General features: G+C 39.3%; 3 protein-coding genes and 1 long non-coding RNA gene across 6 annotated transcripts in view; 2 read left to right on the top strand and 2 right to left on the bottom strand.

Annotated features, from left to right (window-relative positions):
• The window catches only part of LOC125379317 (protein HOS4-like), a 28,419-nt gene extending 9,672 nt beyond the window's left edge, over positions 1-18,747 (top strand). For both annotated transcript variants that reach the window (XM_048395607.1, XM_048395606.1), the window contains 3 exons: positions 17,046-17,105; positions 17,564-17,629; positions 18,209-18,747. In XM_048395607.1, coding sequence (XP_048251564.1) covers positions 17,046-17,105; positions 17,564-17,629; positions 18,209-18,606 — 524 coding nt within the window. In that variant the 3' untranslated portion in view covers positions 18,607-18,747. The remainder of the gene's footprint in view (positions 1-17,045; positions 17,106-17,563; positions 17,630-18,208) is intronic.
• LOC124128861 overlaps positions 1-21,909 on the bottom strand; it is a 303,995-nt gene that overhangs the window by 87,413 nt on the left and 194,673 nt on the right. The window lies entirely within an intron of this gene.
• Positions 6,672-11,893, top strand: LOC124113005. Its single transcript, XM_048395608.1, has 5 exons — positions 6,672-6,919; positions 7,932-8,256; positions 8,618-8,834; positions 9,175-9,437; positions 9,771-11,893. Exons 1-5 carry the CDS (start codon positions 6,819-6,821, stop codon positions 10,416-10,418), a joined length of 1,554 nt encoding a protein of 517 aa, XP_048251565.1. The 5' UTR covers positions 6,672-6,818; the 3' UTR covers positions 10,419-11,893.
• Positions 12,767-15,520, bottom strand: LOC124124442. The gene is made up of 2 exons (XR_006859486.2): positions 14,081-15,520; positions 12,767-13,813 (listed from the first exon to the last, which is right to left on the bottom strand). It is a non-coding gene; the product is annotated as an uncharacterized LOC124124442 (long non-coding RNA).

Below are 21,909 nucleotides of genomic sequence, written 5' to 3'. Positions count from 1 at the left end.
GACATGATAAACCAGCCCTATGCTTCTAATGGCGGCGGGAAGTGTCATTAACACTTCTTACACTGTACAGTAGACATGATACACCAGCCCTATGCTGCTAATGACGGCGGGGAGTGTCATTAACACTTCTAACACTGTACAGTAGACATGATACATCAGCCCTATGCTTCTAATGACGGCGGGAAGTGTCATTAACACTTCTAACACTGTACAGTAGACATGATACACCAGTCCTGTGTTTCTAATGGCGGCGGGAAGTGTCATTAACACTTCTGACACTGTACAGTAGACATGATACACCAACCCTGTGTTTCTAATGGCGGCGAGAAGCGTCATTAACACTTGTAACACTGTACAGTAGACATGATACACCAGTCCTGTGTTTCTAATGGCGGCGGGAAGTGTCATTAACACTTCTGACACTGTACAGTAGACATGATACACCAACCCTGTGTTTCTAATGGCGGCGAGAAGCGTCATTAACACTTGTAACACTGTACAGTAGACATGATACACCAACCCTGTGTTTCTAATGGCGGCGGGAAGTGTCATTAACACTTCTGACACTGTACAGTAGACATGATACACCAACCCTGTGTTTCTAATGGCGGCGAGAAGCGTCATTAACACTTCTGACACTGTACAGTAGACATGATACACCAACCCTGTGTTTCTAATGGCGGCGAGAAGCGTCATTAACACTTCTTACACTGTACAGTAGACATGATAAACCAGCCCTATGCTTCTAATGGCGGCGGGAAGTGTCATTAACACTTCTTACACTGTACAGTAGACATGATACACCAGCCCTATGCTGCTAATGACGGCGGGGAGTGTCATTAACACTTCTAACACTGTACAGTAGACATGATACATCAGCCCTATGCTTCTAATGACGGCGGGAAGTGTCATTAACACTTCTAACACTGTACAGTAGACATGATACATCAGCCCTATGCTTCTAATGGCAACGGGAAGTGTCATTAACCCTTCTGACACTGTACAGTAGACATGATACACCAGCCCTATGCTTCTAATGGCAACGGGAAGTGTCATTAACACTTCTAACACTGTACAGTAGACATGATACACCAGCCCTGTGTTTCTAATGGCAGCGGGAAGTGTCATTAACCCTTCTCACACTGTACAGTAGACATGATACACCAGCACTGTGCTTCATTAACACCTCGTGGTTAAAGCCATGTATGAACAACCTTTAAGGAGAGAACTTTTCTATCAGTCCCTTGTCATATGTTTCACAAGTACCCCAGCACGTATTATTCGCGAAATGAAATACGTCTGTCCATCTTTTGTTTAGTTCTAAAAGTAACGCTAAGTTCCTAAAATAACTGAAATCTCCTCACTGAATCTTATCGCTGACAATTATACTTACATCTAGTATCAATCATCTTGAGCATCTCGCTCTTCACCCACTCGATTTGCGTGCGCATCATGTCATGACACGTCCAATGCCCAGTGATAGAGCAAAAAGAATATTGGGGGTTACCTAATAATTTACAGGAATGTGATTGACTTCGTGCATGTGAGGCGGAAAGACTGGCAGTTAAGGCTAGGTGCACTCAGAGGTTGACAAACTCCTCTCTTCGTTGCATGGCTTATATGCGGCCTTAGATTGAATTCTCTCAGTCAGTGACTCACTATTAACTCAAATGTGTTACATCTGTCGCATAACTGACCTGCCATGCACGTGCTTTACATATCGTTAATAAACTATACTGTATGTCCGCCTGTAACAATGGCACACGACGTACCAAACTGAATCGTTTTGCTTCATTTTTCATTCATTCACAATCTGTCCTTTTCGTGAAGGCGCGCCCTATTAAAGGATTAAGGCATGTCCTATTACTATTAACTCAAGCTATTTCCAAGGGAAAGTGTATACATGCATGTCAAAATGTTTCTACAGGACGATGATCTCACTGTCTCACGCTCATTATTGCGGTAAACTTTCTTACAAATGTCATGCATTCGGGGTTAAACAGCTTACAAAAGTCGAAAACTTACAAAATCTACAAGACCAAATATGACATGTTATTGGCAATTGTTTAAAGAAATAGAAATGGATGTATTTTCTACTTAATTACCCATAAGGCATTATTTCAATGACCCACACATCCCATAGATTTTTCAGAAAACTATTACATACAGTTGAAAAAACAAACTGTTCAAGGGAGAAAATGTTATTGCAGTAAGAGCATATGCCACCATACAGTGAGGGCGCTACCCGTAGGTCAGGACATGCTTATCCTTTTCGCGAACACCTGGTGTCATCACTGATTTTCAGTGGTCATTCACATAATCATTACCGCTATTTGCCCTCTATCCAAAATGGAATCTGTTTCGGCGGATAATCTAGATTTGTTATTCTCTTGCATTGAGGGGGCGGTCGGGTAGCCTAGTGGTTAAAGCGTTCGCTCGTCACGCCGACGACCTGGGTTTGATCCCCCCGCCGGTGGTGTCCCCCGCCGTGATATTGCTGGAATATTGCTAAAAGCGGCGTAAAACCATACTCACTCACTCACTCACTCTTGCATTGACAATTTATATATTTGCAGTCACGAGTCTAGTTTCATCACTTGGCCTAGTTGGCCTTACCTCGATCGGCTCGATCGTTCGTTCGTGTAAATGTGGAAAAACACAAAGTAAAATAGAGGTGGATCCTTGAAATGGCAGTTAACCCGTTGAGACTTATGATATAGACACAATACTTTTGTTTTCGTGCTAAATACATTAGGCCTAGTTGCATGGAATGTTGTCTGCCATTTTCATATGGCGTTGATTTGGTTTACCATTAATATAGACATTTTGCTAAACGGTGACATTTATCACCAAATACATTCAGCTTTAAAAGCGCCCGAGTACGAATAATTAATTTAACTCAGGTAAACAGACATAGGGGTAGATGTCAGTAGTTTTTTATATTTGTAGGGAAGTTGTCGAATGAAACACGTTCTACGCATGCGCAGTTCTTTCTTTCGGTCGAAGCCGAACGCTGTCTGCAGATCCGTATTTTCTTACACAGATAGCACAGAGGGTTCAGTGGCGGTGGAACCCCCCTTGTCGAAACATTAAAGTAGAAAATTATTTTGAAGCATAAATAAACATATTATCAATTGATTATTTATACGTCCTTAGTGCGATAAAGGTACCCGACATATCTGTGAAAGGTATCTTTGTATGACACGCGGAGTGAGTGAGTGAGTGAGTGAGTGAGTATGCTTTTAGCATTATTCCAGCAATATCACAGCGGGACACGCGAAGTAACAAGAATCTGTAACAAGTCATAGACGGAAATTGATCAGCAAAAATCCTTCCGCCGCACATGTGTTGGGTGAGTTGGTTTAAACGCCGCTTTAAACATTATTCCAGTTATATCACGACGTGTCAGCTTAATGGGGAGCTAAGCCCGAGGTGATGCAGGTCTCAGACGTTTACCACTTCGGTGAAACCCACGAGCACGGGTATGGTACTGACAAACCTAGAAACATAATCGGGACGAACCGGGATTCGAACCCACAATCGCGCCCTATAGAAGACCGGGCCACCCGTGTAAACCGACAGACCACTTTACATCAGGCTCATCATTTTCAACATCGATGTCTCCGAATCATCGCCTCCATCGTCTTACACTTCATTGGTACCCACGAGTTCTTCAACCCACAATCCCCTAACCGCATTCACATAGTCATTCCAATTATTTAAATAAATGTGAATTCAGATTTAGGATAAGGATTTGGAGAGCAAACTTTCCACCGTTCTGAGTCCCGTTTCAAACCAATTGTTTGCCTGATAACTCGGAAGATAATGTTTGCAGGACCGCACTGTCGATAGGTTTCTAACGCCCTGTAGAAATATAGATTCTGATCATGGATACAGGAGTTATAGTTGTTATATGACAGACGCCGAAATAACCACACATGATGAAACATTGTCACCTTTCTGAGTTCCATTTTGAAAAAACTCGTCTTCCTGATTGAATTGTCAGAACCGCATTGTCAAGGATTTTTTTAACGCCCTGTTTATATAGATAAATATTCGGATAATTGGTATGTAGCAGGTATAGCGACCGTTCCGTCGCGCATATACAAAGCAGAATAAGATTGACACTTTCAGGAGAGTCCAGTTGAGTAACATTTAGTCACGTAAATATAGTTATCTTATTTATACAAAGGGACAGACAGACAGACAGACACGGTTGACCCAGTCGTTTTAGGCGGCACAATTCGCAGTGAAGAGTTGCGTCCCCTGGGCGTGCAAGAAATCAATAATCGTAGGTTCGAATCCCAGCACTATACAATATTTCGTATTTTCCTCCCACATCAAGCTGACACACCGTGGTATAACCGAAATACTGTTACAAGGGGCGCGAAATAATAGTCATTCAGGATATTCTTTTTGACGATCCTTTATCGATAAATTACTAGTATATCAGATAACCAACGACTCTTTAACCCACAGATTTAGTTCCTACTTAACGGACTTAAGTATGCACATGTGTTGTTGTTGTGACTGAGTTAAATACCTGGGCGCATTCATCTACAATCAAATTTCATGTTCAGTAAAGATTTTGAAATAAGCAATACGAAATGCAACAGCGACAAGGCGACACTTCATCACTATGTCAGCGGCCGACATGTTTTACAAATACAACATTCAAAATGGTGGCTACCGTCGCGATAGCTTCGATGCTATGTTTGCTTGTGATAAGGTTGAGGAACTGGTCAGTAGTTCTTGGTAATTTTCCGATCAAAACACAAACATGAGTTCATGGTCTGATGGTTCTTAACAAGCCAAAATGATGTCTCATGCAGGGCAAGGGCCAGGCAAGTCGGGCTCGACCAGTTTAAAAATATGTTCCCATGGTAAAGTGAGAAGTGCAGGCTTGCAGTCAATAGATCGAGTCGTTACAGTCAATAGATCGAGTCGTTACAGTCAATAGATGGAGTCGTTACAGTCAATAGATCGAGTCGTTACAGTCAATAGATCGAGTCGTTACAGTCAATAGATCGAGTCGTTACAGTCAATAGATCGAGTCGTTACAGTTAATAGATCGAGTCGTTACAGTCAATAGATCGAGTCGTTACAGTCAATAGATCGAGTCGTTACAGTCAATAGATCGAGTCGTTACAGTCAATAGATCGAGTCGTTACAGTGATTGATGTCATGAGCATCGATCCATGCTGAAGACATAGCCTACTTAATTTCTTAGGGCACCAAGCCCGAATCGAACAATTTTGTGACTGTTGTCGCATGGTTGGTTTTGTTGGTTTGTTGTTTAACGCCGCACTCAGCAATATTCCAGCTAAATAACGGCAGTCTGTAAATAATCGAGTCTGGACCAGACAATCCAGTGATTAATATCATGAACATCGATCCACGCAATTGGGATCGATGACATGCATCAACCAAGTAACCGAGCCTGACCATCCGACCTCGCTTCTTACGACAAGCATAGTCGCCTCTTACGCCAAGCATGGGTTGCTCGAGACCTTATTCTACTCCGGATCTATACGCGGAAACAATGCTTTGTCGCAGGATAAAGTATTGTCGGTGCCTTTGATCTTTTAGGGAAGCATCTTAGAATAAAAATAAAGTCATATTTTACGGACGGTGATGAGGTAGATTTCTTTAACCAATGAAGTAGGCTTAATTTTTTACCTCAACATGCAATCTGAGACGAAATAAGGTGAGACTGTAGTAAGACTTGTAGATCTAGTATCACTCCACACTGTATTATCTTAGAGTGATCGGCACAAGCAGCTGAGCGCCAAACTATGCCATGCTCCTAACCAGACACGTCACACTGACGTCATAGCTCGCCCCTTCGCCAGTCAAGGCGTTTCTTGCGTTTCTTGACTGGCAGTGGGACGTGTCACTCGTGTTAGGACGTAAACGGTGGGTAAGTTTTCCGCTTGTACTTCAGAATTTTGTTAGGAAATTAAATGAAACAAACATTGTAAATATTTTAAGATTGATGTACAACAGAATACATTTTGAAGGAATCAGGTGCTTGCTTCACACAATGTTTACACCCAGACGTTTGTTTAGCCTGTCACCGGGGATAACAAACGTCTGGATGTAAACATTCATACCTCGTTTCAACTGAAAAGCTTGTTCTATTTTAATCAGTATATTGCATAATATATGCTTGTAAGTTTCATCTCTGAACTAATAACAATTATTTACAACTGGGACTGAAGACTATATGAGATGATTCTAAATCTGTTCAGTCAAGTGTCGGATGTGTTTTTTCGCTCATATTTTTAAAACGTTGTCCTGCATCACAGAACGGCCAAATGTGTCAGCCATATTATTTTTACACTCAAGGCCTGCAGCTTTGTTCTTCGAATCCGGAAAATATTATCAAGAACAAATGTATTTTTGCATTGCTTTCGAGGAATTGCAAGGAAATGTAGAATATATGAGAGAAAATGTGCATGATTCTCATTATTTTATGACTAAGTTAGAACGGACGTTAAATGCGAAAACAATTTGGCGCATGTCACACGGGCAATCGGCATTTCAGTCTTATCACTTTATAGAGCCACATGTTTATTCCCTTCTTTACACAACCAAACACCCTATCAAACATCTTGTAGTGCCTCAGATAGTAAGCTGATCTGTGATGAATGTACTGCCGCATCGCTCGGAATGCTGAATGGGGAGTACCGCCGTACTAATCCGCCAGGGGCGTGCGTGTACTAGTGGTCATACTCTGTGACGGTTCCGCCATTAGAATGCGCTGCGAATCATTTAGCGCGAATTTCAAGTAGAGCCGTAGCCAAGTTTATGTGAACATGGCCAGCCAGTACCTGCTATGGTCCGTGCCAAAACTCAAATGTGCGCTCTTTCAACGAAAAGCTTCGACAGCTGGAAGGAAACTTGAACTGATCGAGAGGTATGTAACCCATTTTTTTAGTTATCAAGTATGCTTACATTCATAATCTGCGATATGCACCGCAATTTCTACTAGGCCCTTTTCTTGCCTGTCAAATAAGTGCCATCTCTGTCACTGTCAGGCCTACTGTGACTGACAAAATCAACTATCAATATATTTCAGTTGTTGCCTTCCATTAAACCATGACCTACTGTATAGTCACCCATAACCAAAGTACTAACTGTGGCTCCCGGTCTCAGATTATATAAATCCTCGATAAAAGGCGCAGTCTCCATTGCGTCGTCTGTTAACATTCACCGCACTCATGAGACGTCACCTGTTTTCGAACACCCGATTGCTTTTGTAGTTTAGCGGGGCTTTTTATGAATATGATCAGCAGTGTTTTGACACGTAGTTCTCAACAAAATTCGGTGCGACTTCCGCCCTTATCCGCCAACATTTTTTTTAAAAATAATTAAAAGTACTGAGCGTCAATGCATTGGACAGACATATTACTTTAGGATGGTGGTTTCGGGCGGAGGATTTTCCCATAATGCTTGTAAGTCGGCAGTAAAACACAGAAGGTTCATACAACTTTGAAACCTGTTGTATTCACAAAATATAGACGTTTTTCAAATTATAGTGTTATATTTTACTCTTCCTTTTCGTCATGATATGGGCACCAAAATTCTGAATGACTTATGATAGGTGTACAGTGCAGTGCTTACTGACATTTCTCTGTCCATGAAATGATTATTGAAACTTGGCGACTCTATGTCACATTAACAATTACCATATATTTATCCAGGTATTTTATAAAACAGGAAATGTGTAATAATTTGTCTTCTGGCTATATAGGCATGAGATTATCAAACACAGTTTAATCATACAGGTTTCATTGCTTATTCATGATGCATGTCATTTATGAGATATATTAGTCATAGTGATAATGATATGAATTATTTTCCTATAATATTATGCAAATCTGAAATAGTAGTTGCACAAGTTAAAATGTATTTAATTTTCATTTCAGACTTGAATCTTATGACAGAAATGATGATTTTGTTGGGCCATCTGTCTCCATCCCACGACCAGAAGATACATCATGGCCAGTGTCAGGATTTCAACAGCTGATGCCTTCCCATCGTCAACTGCTGCCTCCCATTTCCAAAGAAACCATTGAAGGTTACTTCATCTACCGTATGGCAGGAGACAACCAAGCTGCACATGATATCAAGGCCATAGAGAAAGGTTATCTGATGTTTGAGGGGGACAGGGTGCTGGCATGCAGTGTTCACATACGTGCATCTACTGATGTATACTTAAGTGGCATCGTCAGTGCATCTATGAAAAACAAGGTAAAATATTTACACACCATAAAATAAAAATAAAAAATAAAACCTTTTTAAATTATAATGAAATTTGTACTCAAAGATGAAGCTAATCCGAAATACATTCTTGACATAAAACTGATTGAAAGTGAATTTATTAATGGGAAATTAAATTGCACATACATCACATTATATGCATGACTTCTATGCTTGGGTTAATGTGGGTAGCCTAGTGGTCCAAGTGTTTACTCATCTTGCTGAAGGCCAGGTTCAATTCCCTAAAAGGGTTCAATGTGTGAAGCCCATTTCTGGTTTCTCTAGCTGTGAAAGAGCTGGAATATTGCTAAAAGTGGTGCATAACCATACATACTCACTCACTCTATCCTAGGTCACATACAATTACAAGGTGAAGGTAGAGAAGACCGGGGAGCCAGTCAACTCCCACTGCGAGTGTCCTGCAGGGAAAGGACCACATTCAACCTGTAAGCACATCGCTGCGGTGCTGTTGATGTTGGAGCATTTCATCTCAACTGGCAGTGTGCAAGTTGGAAAGAGCTGTACCGAAAACTTGCAGTTGTTCCACAAGCCCAAAAAATCGTACAAAGGTAGGTCATATTACAGCCAAGGAAATATCATACCCAGGCCTCAACTACAATGTTATGATGAGGAAGAGAATGTATGGATGTCAACTTCTATATTATGAGGTTAAGGGTGTTTCCTCATTATATAGAAGTTGACATCCATATATTCTCTTCCTTATGTGCATCACTTATAAATGCCTTAGACACGTTATGATGGTTTATGATTTTGTATATAAAAGAGAAACTGTATATGACTAAATATTATGTGTTGGATATTGGAGTGGAAAAAGTTATTAAATATTTGTATAAGTGTTGTTTTGAACAGGATTATTATGGCAATGTAGTATCAAAATATTGTATTCAGGATCACCCGTAACAGCTGCAGAACTGCCGTCAAAAAGAAAATGGTCACAGCATATGCTGGACGATCCAAGGCCACAAAAATACAGACACATGAGTGGCTACAATGATCATGTGCGCAACATGATGACAAACTACTGCTCAAAGTCATCTCATAATATCGCCCTTAGATATGTTCACCCAAAAGCTGATGTCCAGACAGCTGCTGAGGACCATCACTACCTTAAACAGCCATTTACAGAGTACATGGTTGACATGGCACTGAAGGTACACAACACTGGAAATTCTGTTGTATAATACATGTAAAAAATCTTTAAAACCTAAAGTCTTTCAGATTTGATCTTTGTAATACACAGTTAAAATCATAGCTTGTGAGGAAACAGCAACATCTGAATGTTTGGGGTTGTGAGTAATTTGTAAAATGCAATTAACTAAGTTTGAAAATGCCTAATCATGATCAAGCAGATTAGTTCCCTTGTAAAAGAAATATAGACTTGTATATTAGGCATTTTTCAGATTACTGTCATGTAAAACAAACTATGTGAAAAAATATTGTTTGGGACATCTCTTTTATGTCTTGACTTTTGTTTTTCTTTACAGGTAACTGAGGAATCTGCGAAAGATATTGAGGCAGCAACGCAAGACCAGTCCCGGAGCCCAGTGTGGCACACAGAAAGAAAGTGGCGCCTCACAGCCTCAAGGTTTGGTGAAGTGACCAAAATGACCAACCGAAGAAATAAGGAGAAGTTATGTAAATCAATTGTGTCCACAAAAAAATTATCATGTAAGCCTGTAATTCATGGAAAGCAGTATGAAAAAAGAGCACTTTCAAAATTTGAATCCATGTACAATATCAAAACAAAAAAGGCAGGTCTATTTGTTTCCTGTTCTGAACCCTATCTGGGTGCTACGCCAGATGCCATTATTGATGCTGATATCTTGGTTGAGGTGAAATGTCCATATGCTGGAAGAAATGATCACATTAAACCTGGTAAACATTTTCCATATCTTCATTACAATGTAAACAATCAGATCTGTTTAAATCCCAGTAGTCACTACTACTGCCAGGTACAGGGACAGATGTACTTAGCAAAGCGTCAATTTTGCTATTTTGTTGTTTACACATTCTGTGACATGTTTGTAGAAAAGGTCAGTGTTGATAAAGATTTCTGTCAGTACTCATTAATTCCAAAACTTGAACTGTTCTATACCAAACATCTAAGACCATACATTGCTTCTACATTGTAAATCATGTTTTTTCCCTTGGATACATCATTAAGGCATTTATGAGTCCAAGCTTGTGTACCGGTATGTACCAATGGTAATAACAGTATGTTTGATTCCCATTGGGAGTTTGTGTTTGTGTATTAAGCACAATCAGGTTGTCTTATTCCTGAAATTAACTCAAAATCTAAAAATGTCATACAGTTATATCCAGATCTAATAGAAATATTCCTTGGACTTTTTGTTGATGATGGTCTTTTCTCTTATTCGGTAATTGGTCTCAAGCGTCAAATCAACATTTTGGAAACTTATTGTGACAAATGGTGACTGTTCGTCAGTCTTTATAACTAAAGTATCATTTTATGCTTGGGTGTAGTAAACTCTGTATCACTTAAGAAAAAAAATATCCAAATAAGTTCACATATTTTCCAAATATCAATTTGTTTCACATGCTCATGTCAACATCAAATGTTATATTAATACAAATTATTATATTGTGCATACATCATGCATATTCTGTGCCTTGATCTATATTTGCAATGAATAAGCAATTTGAATTGTAAATCATACACATGTCCAATATGATTTAGCTACCATTAAGACAGTTTAGTGTGAAGTTGAAGATTCATGAAGATTCCATTTGAAGAATATACACAGTACTCAACTAATGTTTCATATATACACACATGTTTATTCAGACACTCAAGAGAAAGATTTTGGGTTTCCTCTAGATTTCACTGAACAGGTTTACAACCTGTTACCACAAGGTACATACACATTGTAAGAGCATCAGTGGAGCGGTACATTGTGCTCAGGGGTAACTACAGTACACAGAGTTAGAAATAATAAACTGCTGTGGTTTGAGACTATTACAAGTCATTGGCAAAGTTAAAATATTGTGGTTTTGGTTTGCCAATCAATTGTTTGACTAAATATGGTAATACCACCAAACAAAATGACAGCATGTCACCTTTATCTTTCATTTCAAAGCTTACCATATGCATAAATAACTAATGAAAAGAAGCAATTTCTTTGACACATGAGAGATTCACATTTTAATATGACATGCGTGTGTCACAAGTTACACTCCATACACTTTTTGGGTCGTGGGGAGATTTTCACACTCAGTTGAAAGCCAGAAGCCATTACAAATGTAAGGTTAGCCTTGTATGAATGTTTTCAGTGGGATAAGCCTCAAATAACTGAAATATTGTGAGCCCATCGCTGTTAAAAACGGTCTCTTTGACTACAAATGACATATGTTTGATTGAAATGATTCAACCTTTGAAAAATGTTGGTGCAAATAATGAAGTAATTTTCAGACAATGTAGGACTATATATATCACACAAGTGAATGTCAATAGTATTGATTATGTACATCATATTAGGTATTGTTAGACTTTACCTTACAAATTGAATTTTCAACACCACAAGTCACATTTTAAAGCCTTAATGAATTCAGTTCAGCTCCATAAATGTGAAAATGTAGGTAACTTTAATACTTTATATACATATTGTCATTTAGTTGGTTGGTTGGTTTGTTGTTTTACGCCGCAATCAGCAATATTCCAGCTATATGACAGCGGTCTGTAAATCATCGAGTCTGGATCAGACAATCCAGTGATTGACATCATGAGCATCAATCCACGCAATTGGGATAGATGACATGCATCAACCAAGTGAGCGAGCCTGACCACCCGATCCCGTCAGTCGCCTTTTACGGCAGTATGGGTTGCTGAAGACCGATCCTACCCCGGAATCTTCCCGGGTCTACTGTCATTTAGATTTTGTTGAAGATGAGTATCATATTAGGTTCATATGCCCAAGTTACTCTGTGAATAAAATTACCTTTTCATAGCTTTAACAACACTCATTCAATGGTCAATTAGCTAAATACAAGAACTGTACATCTCCTTAAATCTGTTGCTCTGTATATGAAACATGTTTTCAAATTACGAGCTCTCACATGACCACTTATTATTACGAAAAACTGTACTATAGGCCATGTGACCATACCGATTATATTACTACTGTATAAGGCAGTGGGGTGGCCTTATGGCTAAAGTGTTTGCTTGTCACGCCGAAGACCCGGGTTCAATTCCCGACACGGGTAACATTGGTGAAGCTCATTTCTGGGGTCCTCCGCCATGATATTGCTAAAAGAGGTGTAAAACAATTCTCAATCACTCACACTACTGAATAAAATTCTACTACTACTACAAATTTCAGTCACAGATATCACAAAGAAGAGATGCTTCAAGCAAATTCATTTACAATGGAATTTCTGAAATTTGAAATAGCAAAACAAACATAAACAATCCGCGATCCAAGTACTACTTTACTTGGTGGGAGATGTTTTTTCAGAATTTTGAAAGTTTTACTCAGACCAATTATACGTTCAACATGGATTCTTTTAGAAGCAATTCTTCTATCCTTAACAACATCTTCTGGTTCTAACTGTGACTTGCCTTTTAACATAGTTGGGGTGTTTACTTGAACATCTTGGGCTGCAAATAAGTCTTGAACCATAATGCCCCTGTCAGCCATAATGCTATCCTGTTTTTCAAACATACCATGTGATGGGTTAAGTAAAGGAGACTGTTCTATGATCTGTCTGTCACTTGCAGACCCCCCAAAAGATTCACTAATAAATGAGACTGCCCCCCTGGGTGTGCAACCGATCATGGTTTTCAATGTGTTTTGATGTTTATAGCTGGACCATGTCATGCTCTGAGCATCAACATGAGATGGCTTCTTTATTGGTATCTCTGTTGCATCCAAAATGACTCTAGTGTTTTTAAACTTCTTACCGAAATCTGTTGGCATGTGATCATCAACAGTTGCTCTTGATGGCCATATCTGTAGTTCCTTCAGTTGGAAATATAAGAAATTGATCCATGTTATTACAATTTGGGAAACAGTGGATGATGATATGCCAAACAAGAAACTTAATTCAATGTCATCCTTGGCCTGTCTTAATTTCATTAGAGTCAAAAACAGTTGGTCTTTTGGGTGCAAGAGTTCACATTGATAGTTCAGTTCAAAAACTGCTGGACCAAGCGAGTGAAAGAAAAACATGAAATGGTCATAATCTTGGAAACCAGCAAAGTACAAAACAGCTTTGGGATTATTTATGTAGGTTTCTATGGAACAACTTCCTAACAAACTGCACTGAGTAGACTGAGAGTCACTTTGACATGTTTCAAGAGGCTCATTCAAGCTACTTGGGCTTGTGATAGCACAATCCTCTCCAATGCCGATTTCCACCTCCGACGACACATTCAATATAGCTATGTTGGCTTCTTCTTCACGGAGTTGATGTGCCCTCTTTGGTCGAGTTGGTAGTGCTGATGTACTGGTGCATGATGTATGTGGGAAGATGGAGGGAACCGCAGCTGCCCGGAGACGACTTCGTTCACCTTATGTTAAATACACTTAACGTAAGTTACAGAAAAATGAAAGGTTTCAATTTATTGAAATGAAAACAAATGCATATTGAGGTGATTTTCCTCTTAAGAATTAAGAAGATAAGCAAGTAGCTTTTAATTTTTTATAAGTCTTATTAATTATATGAAAATGCAGGTGAAAATATAACAACAATGAAGTAATGTTACATGTCGAACGACCTCAAATTCCTCTAGTGATTTACTTATAGAGTTTACCAATAATAGAAAATTGTACAAAACTGAGTTTCCCAGGCCTCGTTGAGTAATTCTTCTGTCGGAAGCTTCAGGCTTGTCATCGTTTGTATGGCTCCTTAAAAACAGGAATTTAACACAAAGCAACAAGAACAAACATTAACAAGGAATCAACCAAAATAATAATATCTAAATTCACTTGCAAACATGGCATAAATCAACAATACACAAGTTGAAGACACATTCATGGTTGTTTTTTATGATATTCATTATCAAAATGTGTGTGTACGCTATACAGAGCTACAGATAAGCTGCACATTTGTGTAAAATATTAAAAACCCAATTACACACTGATTATCTTGTGTACAAAAACGCATGCATTTAAGGAAAAACTCAAATGTTTGAAAACAGCACGTGTTAATACCCAATGTAGCTTTTTCAGCAATCGTAAAACAGGGCTAATTTCCGAAACACAATTATGAGCTAATTTACTATCTGAGTCAAGCCTATATATTAAGTACAGTTATATACATCTAATGATAAATGTTTACTAATTTTGGGAAAATCCGAATAGAGTCATGAATGGATGATTGAAATAATATTGGTTACCCTATGAAAAATGTTATACTTATAACCCATTTAAAATAGAAACCCTAGAGTTAAAACTCATTTACTCAAAAAAAGTTATCTGGAGCTCTGATTATAGAAATATCTTTACATTATTTTATGCAAGCAGAAACTTAATCATATTTACTAAGGTAAATGGGTCTGTGAATGAACAGCTGTTGAACAGTAGCATGAGGATATTGGCTATTCAATATTAATAAATCACATTTTGACATGTATATTTTTGTCTATGAATAAATTTACTTCGGTGTTATAGTTAATAAAAGAAAGATTGTTTCCATAATAACATACATAAATAAATATACAATCAAATGTTTAGGCCTATTCATTAATGTTTGGGTCTGTGAATGAACAGCTGATAAACAGGGCCCAGTTACCAGTATCATGAGGATATTGGCTATTCGATATTTGTTATAGGCTAATATATTCTCCTTTTGCGCTTTTCTTTGCCAACATACAAAAAAACAGTAAGAAAACCATGCACAAATAATTATTTATCATTCTCAACAGACAAAATAATACTGTTTTTACGAACCTAATAGTGTATCCACGAAATCATCATCAGTGAAGTGAGCTCTACAGACTACGTCGCCTGTCCCTGGCTTCCACAGATTCTTTGTTGGAACATCAACTCTTCTTACCGCCACGCGCCACTTTTGTTGCAGGTCGGGGTCTGAAGGGTATTTATGTCCTCCAATCTTATTTTTACAACCCGGAACAGAGCAGTATCTTGGCATAGCTGATAACGGTCGAGTGAATCTTCGATACGAGCCACTTTGAAAGCTGACTTCCGGTTGTGACTTATAACCACTAGTACATTTGCGCCACCTAGCGAGCAAATTGGGGCGGTGTCTCCCATTATGACAGTGTTGCAAATGGTTTTCCTGACACTGAATTACTACTCTGTTGCACACGCGCGTAGTCAAGTAGACCTGTTGCTATTTTACATTGATTGTATATCATCAAGAAAATGTCATCACTGAAATATTAATCTGTAGCATGTCGTATATCGACGTTTGTAATACTGTGTAGCCCGAGACACCAAACGACGTAAAATGCACCAGTTTCAGAGTCTAGTTAAGAGAGTGTTTGTATTGGGGAGGGTAGGGACTAAAACATCAAGCAAAGTCACTCGGGACAACAAATAATTTACGATAGGTCGCAGCACTCTACATTTAGTAGCCTGTTATCATCAATTGGCAAAGGCAATATGTACACAGAGAAACCATCAAGACAGTTGTCGATTTGACGATGTAACAATTGTGTAAAATGCCCATTGTCCACAGACGTTGAAATGCACGAGAAACATATTGGTGGGCGTCATATCCTGGTCAAAATATATATAAGGGTGTGCATCGATTCTCACTCGCAACAAAGACCTGAGTATTATTTAAATATGCAGTAGTAATAACATAGCAGGCAATGAAAATTAGAAAACAATGTTCAGTATTTGACCTGTATGAGCGAAGTAGGTTTGCTATTCACAGTATTGATACTCAAATGCAGATATTATGCAACAACGCACCAACTTGCGGGGACCATTTCATTGTCATAACGATTCCACCCACAACTAACGAAGTCAGACTAAAATACTAATCATTCCATAATTGAGAATTAAGGGTATGTAGCTGATGTAATACCATGTTGTAAAGTTCCAAAATAATAAATGCACATATTCTGTGTATTCTGTGTACAGCAATATAAACTAACATGTTTAGTCCTTAGTCCTCATAATGGTAACATATAAAACCCTAAAGAATGACATATTTCTACTAGCCTAGTCGTTGTGATATCTGAACTATTGGGATGTTTGGCAAGGAATATAGGACGAGTGCCAATTTCTATCGCTGATGTAGTAATGTTCATTTTTGTTGTATGTTGTAGGATTATATTATTATGACAACAAAATAACAATCTATTCAGTTCCTGCAACTTCAACCAAGAGAAGAGATATATCTCAGAAGTGATAAAAGCAATCTAAATCTAATAAATATAAGTGATTTCCAAAATTTGTCAGTCACCATGTTATGATATATGAATAAGCCTCCACTGCAACAAATGTATTATAAGTTAAGTTCATCAGTGAATAAATTTGAAAGTCACACATTTGTTGAAAGGCAAAAGCTTCTCTGAGGCCAGTAGTTATAATGTTTACCTGCAATATATAGTTTTCTGAACAGCATATATGGGGGTTTTGGGTGGTGGGTAGCCTAGTGGTTAAAGCATTCGCCCTTCGCGCGGAAAAACTGGGGTCGATTCCCCCACATGGGTACTATGTGCGAAGCCCATGTCTAGTGTTCCCCGCCCAGATATTGCTGGAATATTGCTAAGAACCTGTAAAACCAAACTCACCCAACCCAACTGAACAGCATATTTTGTGTTTCAGCCTCGAGCGACCGGAGCCACGGAGAAAGGGCTGCACAGATGACGACAGTAACGACCCATGGTAGGTGGGAGAACCCAGCAGGTGGTAGATACTGTCACTGTCCAACTTTGTACGAGATGAGGTCACATCAACATGTAACAAATAGAAGCCTGAAAAAAAACTTCATATGAAGTCTCTACAATAACAAGCTGATAAATGTAGTCTCTTATTATTCTAATAATTTGAAACAAGTCAATTGTATTGCCAGTACCACCATAAGACTCAATCCAACAAGCCTGTACAGACGCGCGGCTCAGATGAACAGCAATCTCAATTTTTGTGTTGTATATTTATGATAGGCGTTTGAGTGATTTATTAGTCGCTAGACTACCTTATAATAATACCTCTACTAAGATGAACGGTTTTGAATTGGAATTCATCAGTCAAAATAGTAAAAACCTAAACTTTGTCGAATATCTGATATGTATAATGCTTATTTAGTTTGTATTGTTTTCTGAACAGCATGTTCTGTGTTTCAGCCTCGACCGACCCGAGCCAGACCGCGAGGACAGCAGTGACGACCTCAAAAAAACCTGCTACACAGGGTAGGTGGGAGAACCCAGCAGGCAGAAAGCCAACACTTTAATCCCCCCAACAATTAACAAGCTGGGGTATAGACCCGTGAGGGTTCTGACTTGCGTCTTGCATGTCATCGTATCCCAGTTGTGTCGATCGGTGCTCATGTTGTCACCCTCTGGACTGTCTGTCTGTACCAGACTCCGCCATCTTATTGCTAGACTACTGCTGAGTGCGGCGTAAAACAACAAACACACAGACTGACATCCTACAATGTCATGTCTTATAAGATCTATCTAATATTTCCAAACAGCAACTGTACTGACAGTATCATCTCATAAAGCTCAGTCCATCAAACGTTGACACTCGCCATCCACACACAGAATAATGTTACAACAACTGGATGTGACAGAAAGATTTTAAACATTGACCACATAATCCTTGATTACATGAACCAGCTGTCGTCCTTCCCCTTGATCCTTGTGTTGTCAGCCATGTTGGAAGTGGTTGATGACGTGCCGTGTCACGTGTCACCACGTTGAGGTGTGAACCATGTAGATGTATGACGAAGATGTCTGGAAGTGTACAGAGTTTACTTTGTGTTACAGCGACTCCATCACCAGCAGACTGCGAGGACCTCCATGGCGCCAGCATTGCCGGGAACCTGGAGGAGGTGAAGCGGATCCTGTCTCTGGGCGCGGACGTCAACTGTAGGTGGGGATGGGGCCAGACACCGGTGATGTGGGCAGCAAGGTGGGGACACAGAGACGTGGTGGAGCTCCTGGTGAGTGAAGGGGCCGATGTGTCACTGGTGAACAGGTACGGTCGCAACACCCTTCACTGGGCCTGTAGTGGAGGACACTTGGAGACGGTGAAGTATGTGCTGTCTCTGCACGTGGTGGACATCGACGCCAGGGACAACTACGGGCAGACGGCGGCCGACGTGGCGAGACTCGGGGGACATACGCGGGTGGTGGATCTCCTCGTGTCCCGCGGCGCTCAGTGACGTCAGTGTCGTGTTTGTGTAGACGGTGGGGGAGACCTGACACTGACGTGTTGTGCCGTTCACGTTGTCGTGTGTACATATGTCTTTATTTACGTGAAACTGTTTGTTGTTTTTGGAGATGAATAAAACTTGTAAAAACTTTGTCAGACATTTTGTCATTTGTTGTGTTTGGAATTTCGCATCATCAGGTAAGAAAATTGTTAACTGAGTGTAAATAGAGATGATGTGTGATTGGTATGTAAACACCGCACCTCGTGATATGTTCATGCATGTCGTCATATGTTTCTGTGTTAGTTTTACGCCATAAGTTTGTAATTAATCGTGAAAAAACACAAAAAACCTGTTTGTTTACATCTCGCTGCACTCGGTGACGTCAGACCGAGACGAGGTTCGCCCAGCTGACGTGGCGCCAAATGTACAATGACAGTGACGTCACGGCATTCCGGCTTAGGTCTAAACACTAAAGCTGCCGGCTGTTTTCTCTGCTAAATACGATATCGGTAATTCTCAGGGCGACACAGTGCTGGCTTCGCGACATATGCAAGTACAGCACAGGCCTCATGTGGGCGATATAGATTAACAAATGGAGATGTGTTGCATATTATTGCTGCTGAAATTTAAAAAGAAATATTTCTGATTGGCGAGATATTTATTTTCTCTCTCCCATTTCACCATTTCAATCAAGCTACTTCCCTGCGCGTGACACCTTCTTTACACTCTCGTCTTACGACTGACCAGCGTTCCCAGATGAATTCAGAGCTATAGATAGGGTTTGGGTTATTTGTTGTTTTTCACCCAGGGGCAGGATGCCAGAGGGATATATATTTCCCTCCTCTTTCAAACTTCACTTTGAAGTCGAATAAAATTCAAAATAGATCAGACACGCAGATACTCGTCACAGTTTTGTATACTGTGAACTTTCCGCCATATTAGATAGTGATTACAAAATCACGTTTCACATGTAGCCTACCGGTAATGAGACGCCTGTAACATTACGCGTATTTCAAACTCAGCTGTGATACATACATCCTTGAATTCCTCATACATTTTAGAATCAAATGACACATGGTCTCTGTCACCAATACAAATTGCCGAGATCAAATTAAGCAAAATAAGTTAGGTGTGAAAACAACGCTGTGCTCGAAAAAGTGCACTTGTTTGAAATGTAAACAAAGCTAAATACATATTTAACAGTGTAGCATTTTCCCCTTTTTTAGCTATCCATTCGTCTATTCGTTCAGAATATGCATGGGAAGAGAATTATAGGAAGAATTAGGGAATTAAAAATAGATACATTGCTATGATTTGATATTTTTCAACAGAAATTTCTTGGGAGTGTCAAAGTTAATATTATAAGTTCATATAAACAACTTCCATGAACAGCCGTTTCATTTTATTTTAAAACTTTAACTGAATTTATTACTTTAACCAAATGGATATTTTGCGTTAAAATATACGCACACATTTCCAGGAGAATTGTCTTGGTCTTGGAATAGTTTTTTGAGGTCGTTTGATAAACACAACTGTGATATCTAACGATTCGCAGGTGCGCGTTGTCCCAAACGATTTACGAATTATTCCTCTCGTTTTGTATTATACAATCAAAATGTTCATCTTTTTCTAAAAATTGTGATCACAGGATATTAAACTAATTACTTTATTTCTCCAAGAATTGTAAAAAGTGATTAGGGGAGGTAAATATATATTAATCAAACTACCAGTGTCGTCTTATTCCGACGCTGTCAAAGATATAAAACCAGCCATGACATCAAATAGAACGGTGTCATGTTTTTAGTATTTCATTACATTTGATCACAAGGCTAGTACTCAATTAATAATGGTGCAACATAAGCCAAATTACACTTGACCAGTCAGAAGAATGTTGTGATCTAAGGACTAATTTACAGCTTAGATAGGGCCATTCATTTCGCTATTTCTTCTTTTTTTATTAAGTAAGTTTCATCATTTCTTACGGTAATATAAGGGAGTATACAGTTTCAATATCGATATTTGTGTTGGAATAGTTTGGTTACTCGTGAACAAAATACCACGAAAATATACTGTCCTTACCCACAGCTAATTCTCACCAGGTGACCCGAGTTTAAATAAACTGAAGCTAAGCATAACTGAGTTATGCCCCTTTTCTTTTTACGTGTGTAACCTCTCTGTCGTCTTTTGACGTCATAGAGAAAAATCAGTTTTCTTAAATTACGGCAGGCTACTTTTTGCATTGAATGTATGGCAGACAGACAGACAGACAGACAGACACACAGACAATTTATTCAATAAAAGCCACTGGCCCAAAATGCATACATATGCAGGAATACATAAAGCCTGCGCAAAATGACATTTACATTATTTACATGTTGTTGTTTTTTCTTATAAATTCGCAGTGGATTATTTACTATTTACCCTAAGTTGATGAGCTTTGGTTAAGAAAAGTAGATATTTTATATAAGGTATCATATGCATCTGAGGAAATAATAGAGATAAAGTTATGCTGAAGGTTAGAGGTAATATATTTATCTAAAAGTGCATTACCGGGGCTGTAGGATTCACAAAATTAATAATAAGTCTTTCTTCATATGGTTAGGCATGGTATCTTCCAGTATTTACTGCTTTTGGGAAGTTACTTAAAATCCTTTTTAAGTGAGATGGAAGTGGTGAATTTAAGTAATATTCAACATTTAGTAGTGATTTAAAATGTTTATAGGAATGAGTCAGATAAACTGTTCACATTTACACTCCAGGTTTGCTGCAAGTTGTCAAAAAGTCTCTGTTTAAACATGGAAACAAAAACAATTTTATCCCCACTTTCTTGTGCTATCCATTCATATCCAAATCCAAATCTGAATAAAATATTTTTAATGTGTGTGGCCCAGGTGGTGCGACCTGAATCATCCAGAACAGCTAGCATCTTGTAACACTGATATATGATAGTCTCTCCGGGCCCAGGTGGTCCAGGTGGTGCGACCTGAATCATCCAGAACAGCTAGCATCTTGTAACACTGATCTATAGTAGTCTCTCCGGGCCCAGGTGGTCCAGGTGGGCCAGGTGGTCCAGGTGGTGCGACCTGAATCATCCAGAACAGCTAGCATCTTGTAACACTTATATATGGTAGTCTCTCCGGGCCCAGGTGGTCCAGGTGGTCCAGGTGGTGCGACCTGAATCATCCAGAACAGCTAGCATCTTGTAACACTGATATATGGTAGTCTCTCCGGGCCCAGGTGGTCCAGGTGGTGCGACCTGAATCATCCAGAACAGCTAGCATCTTGTAACACTGATCTATAGTAGTCTCTCCG

Source organism: Haliotis rufescens, unplaced genomic scaffold (assembly GCF_023055435.1).
Source record: "Haliotis rufescens isolate VD_foot unplaced genomic scaffold, xgHalRufe1.0.p SCAF_14, whole genome shotgun sequence".
NCBI classification, from domain to species: domain Eukaryota; kingdom Metazoa; phylum Mollusca; class Gastropoda; order Lepetellida; family Haliotidae; genus Haliotis; species Haliotis rufescens.
This window is presented reverse-complemented; position numbering and strand designations above follow the sequence as displayed.

Coding starts and splice junctions, on each gene's coding strand:
- LOC124113005 (XM_048395608.1), top strand. CDS start 6,819: ATGGCCAGCCAGTACCTGCTATGGTCCGTGCCAAAACTCAAATGTGCG. Junction 8,835..9,174: donor GCCCAAAAAATCGTACAAAG/GTAGGTCATATT, acceptor TATTGTATTCAG/GATCACCCGTAACAGCTGCA. Junction 9,438..9,770: donor TGGTTGACATGGCACTGAAG/GTACACAACACT, acceptor TTTTCTTTACAG/GTAACTGAGGAATCTGCGAA.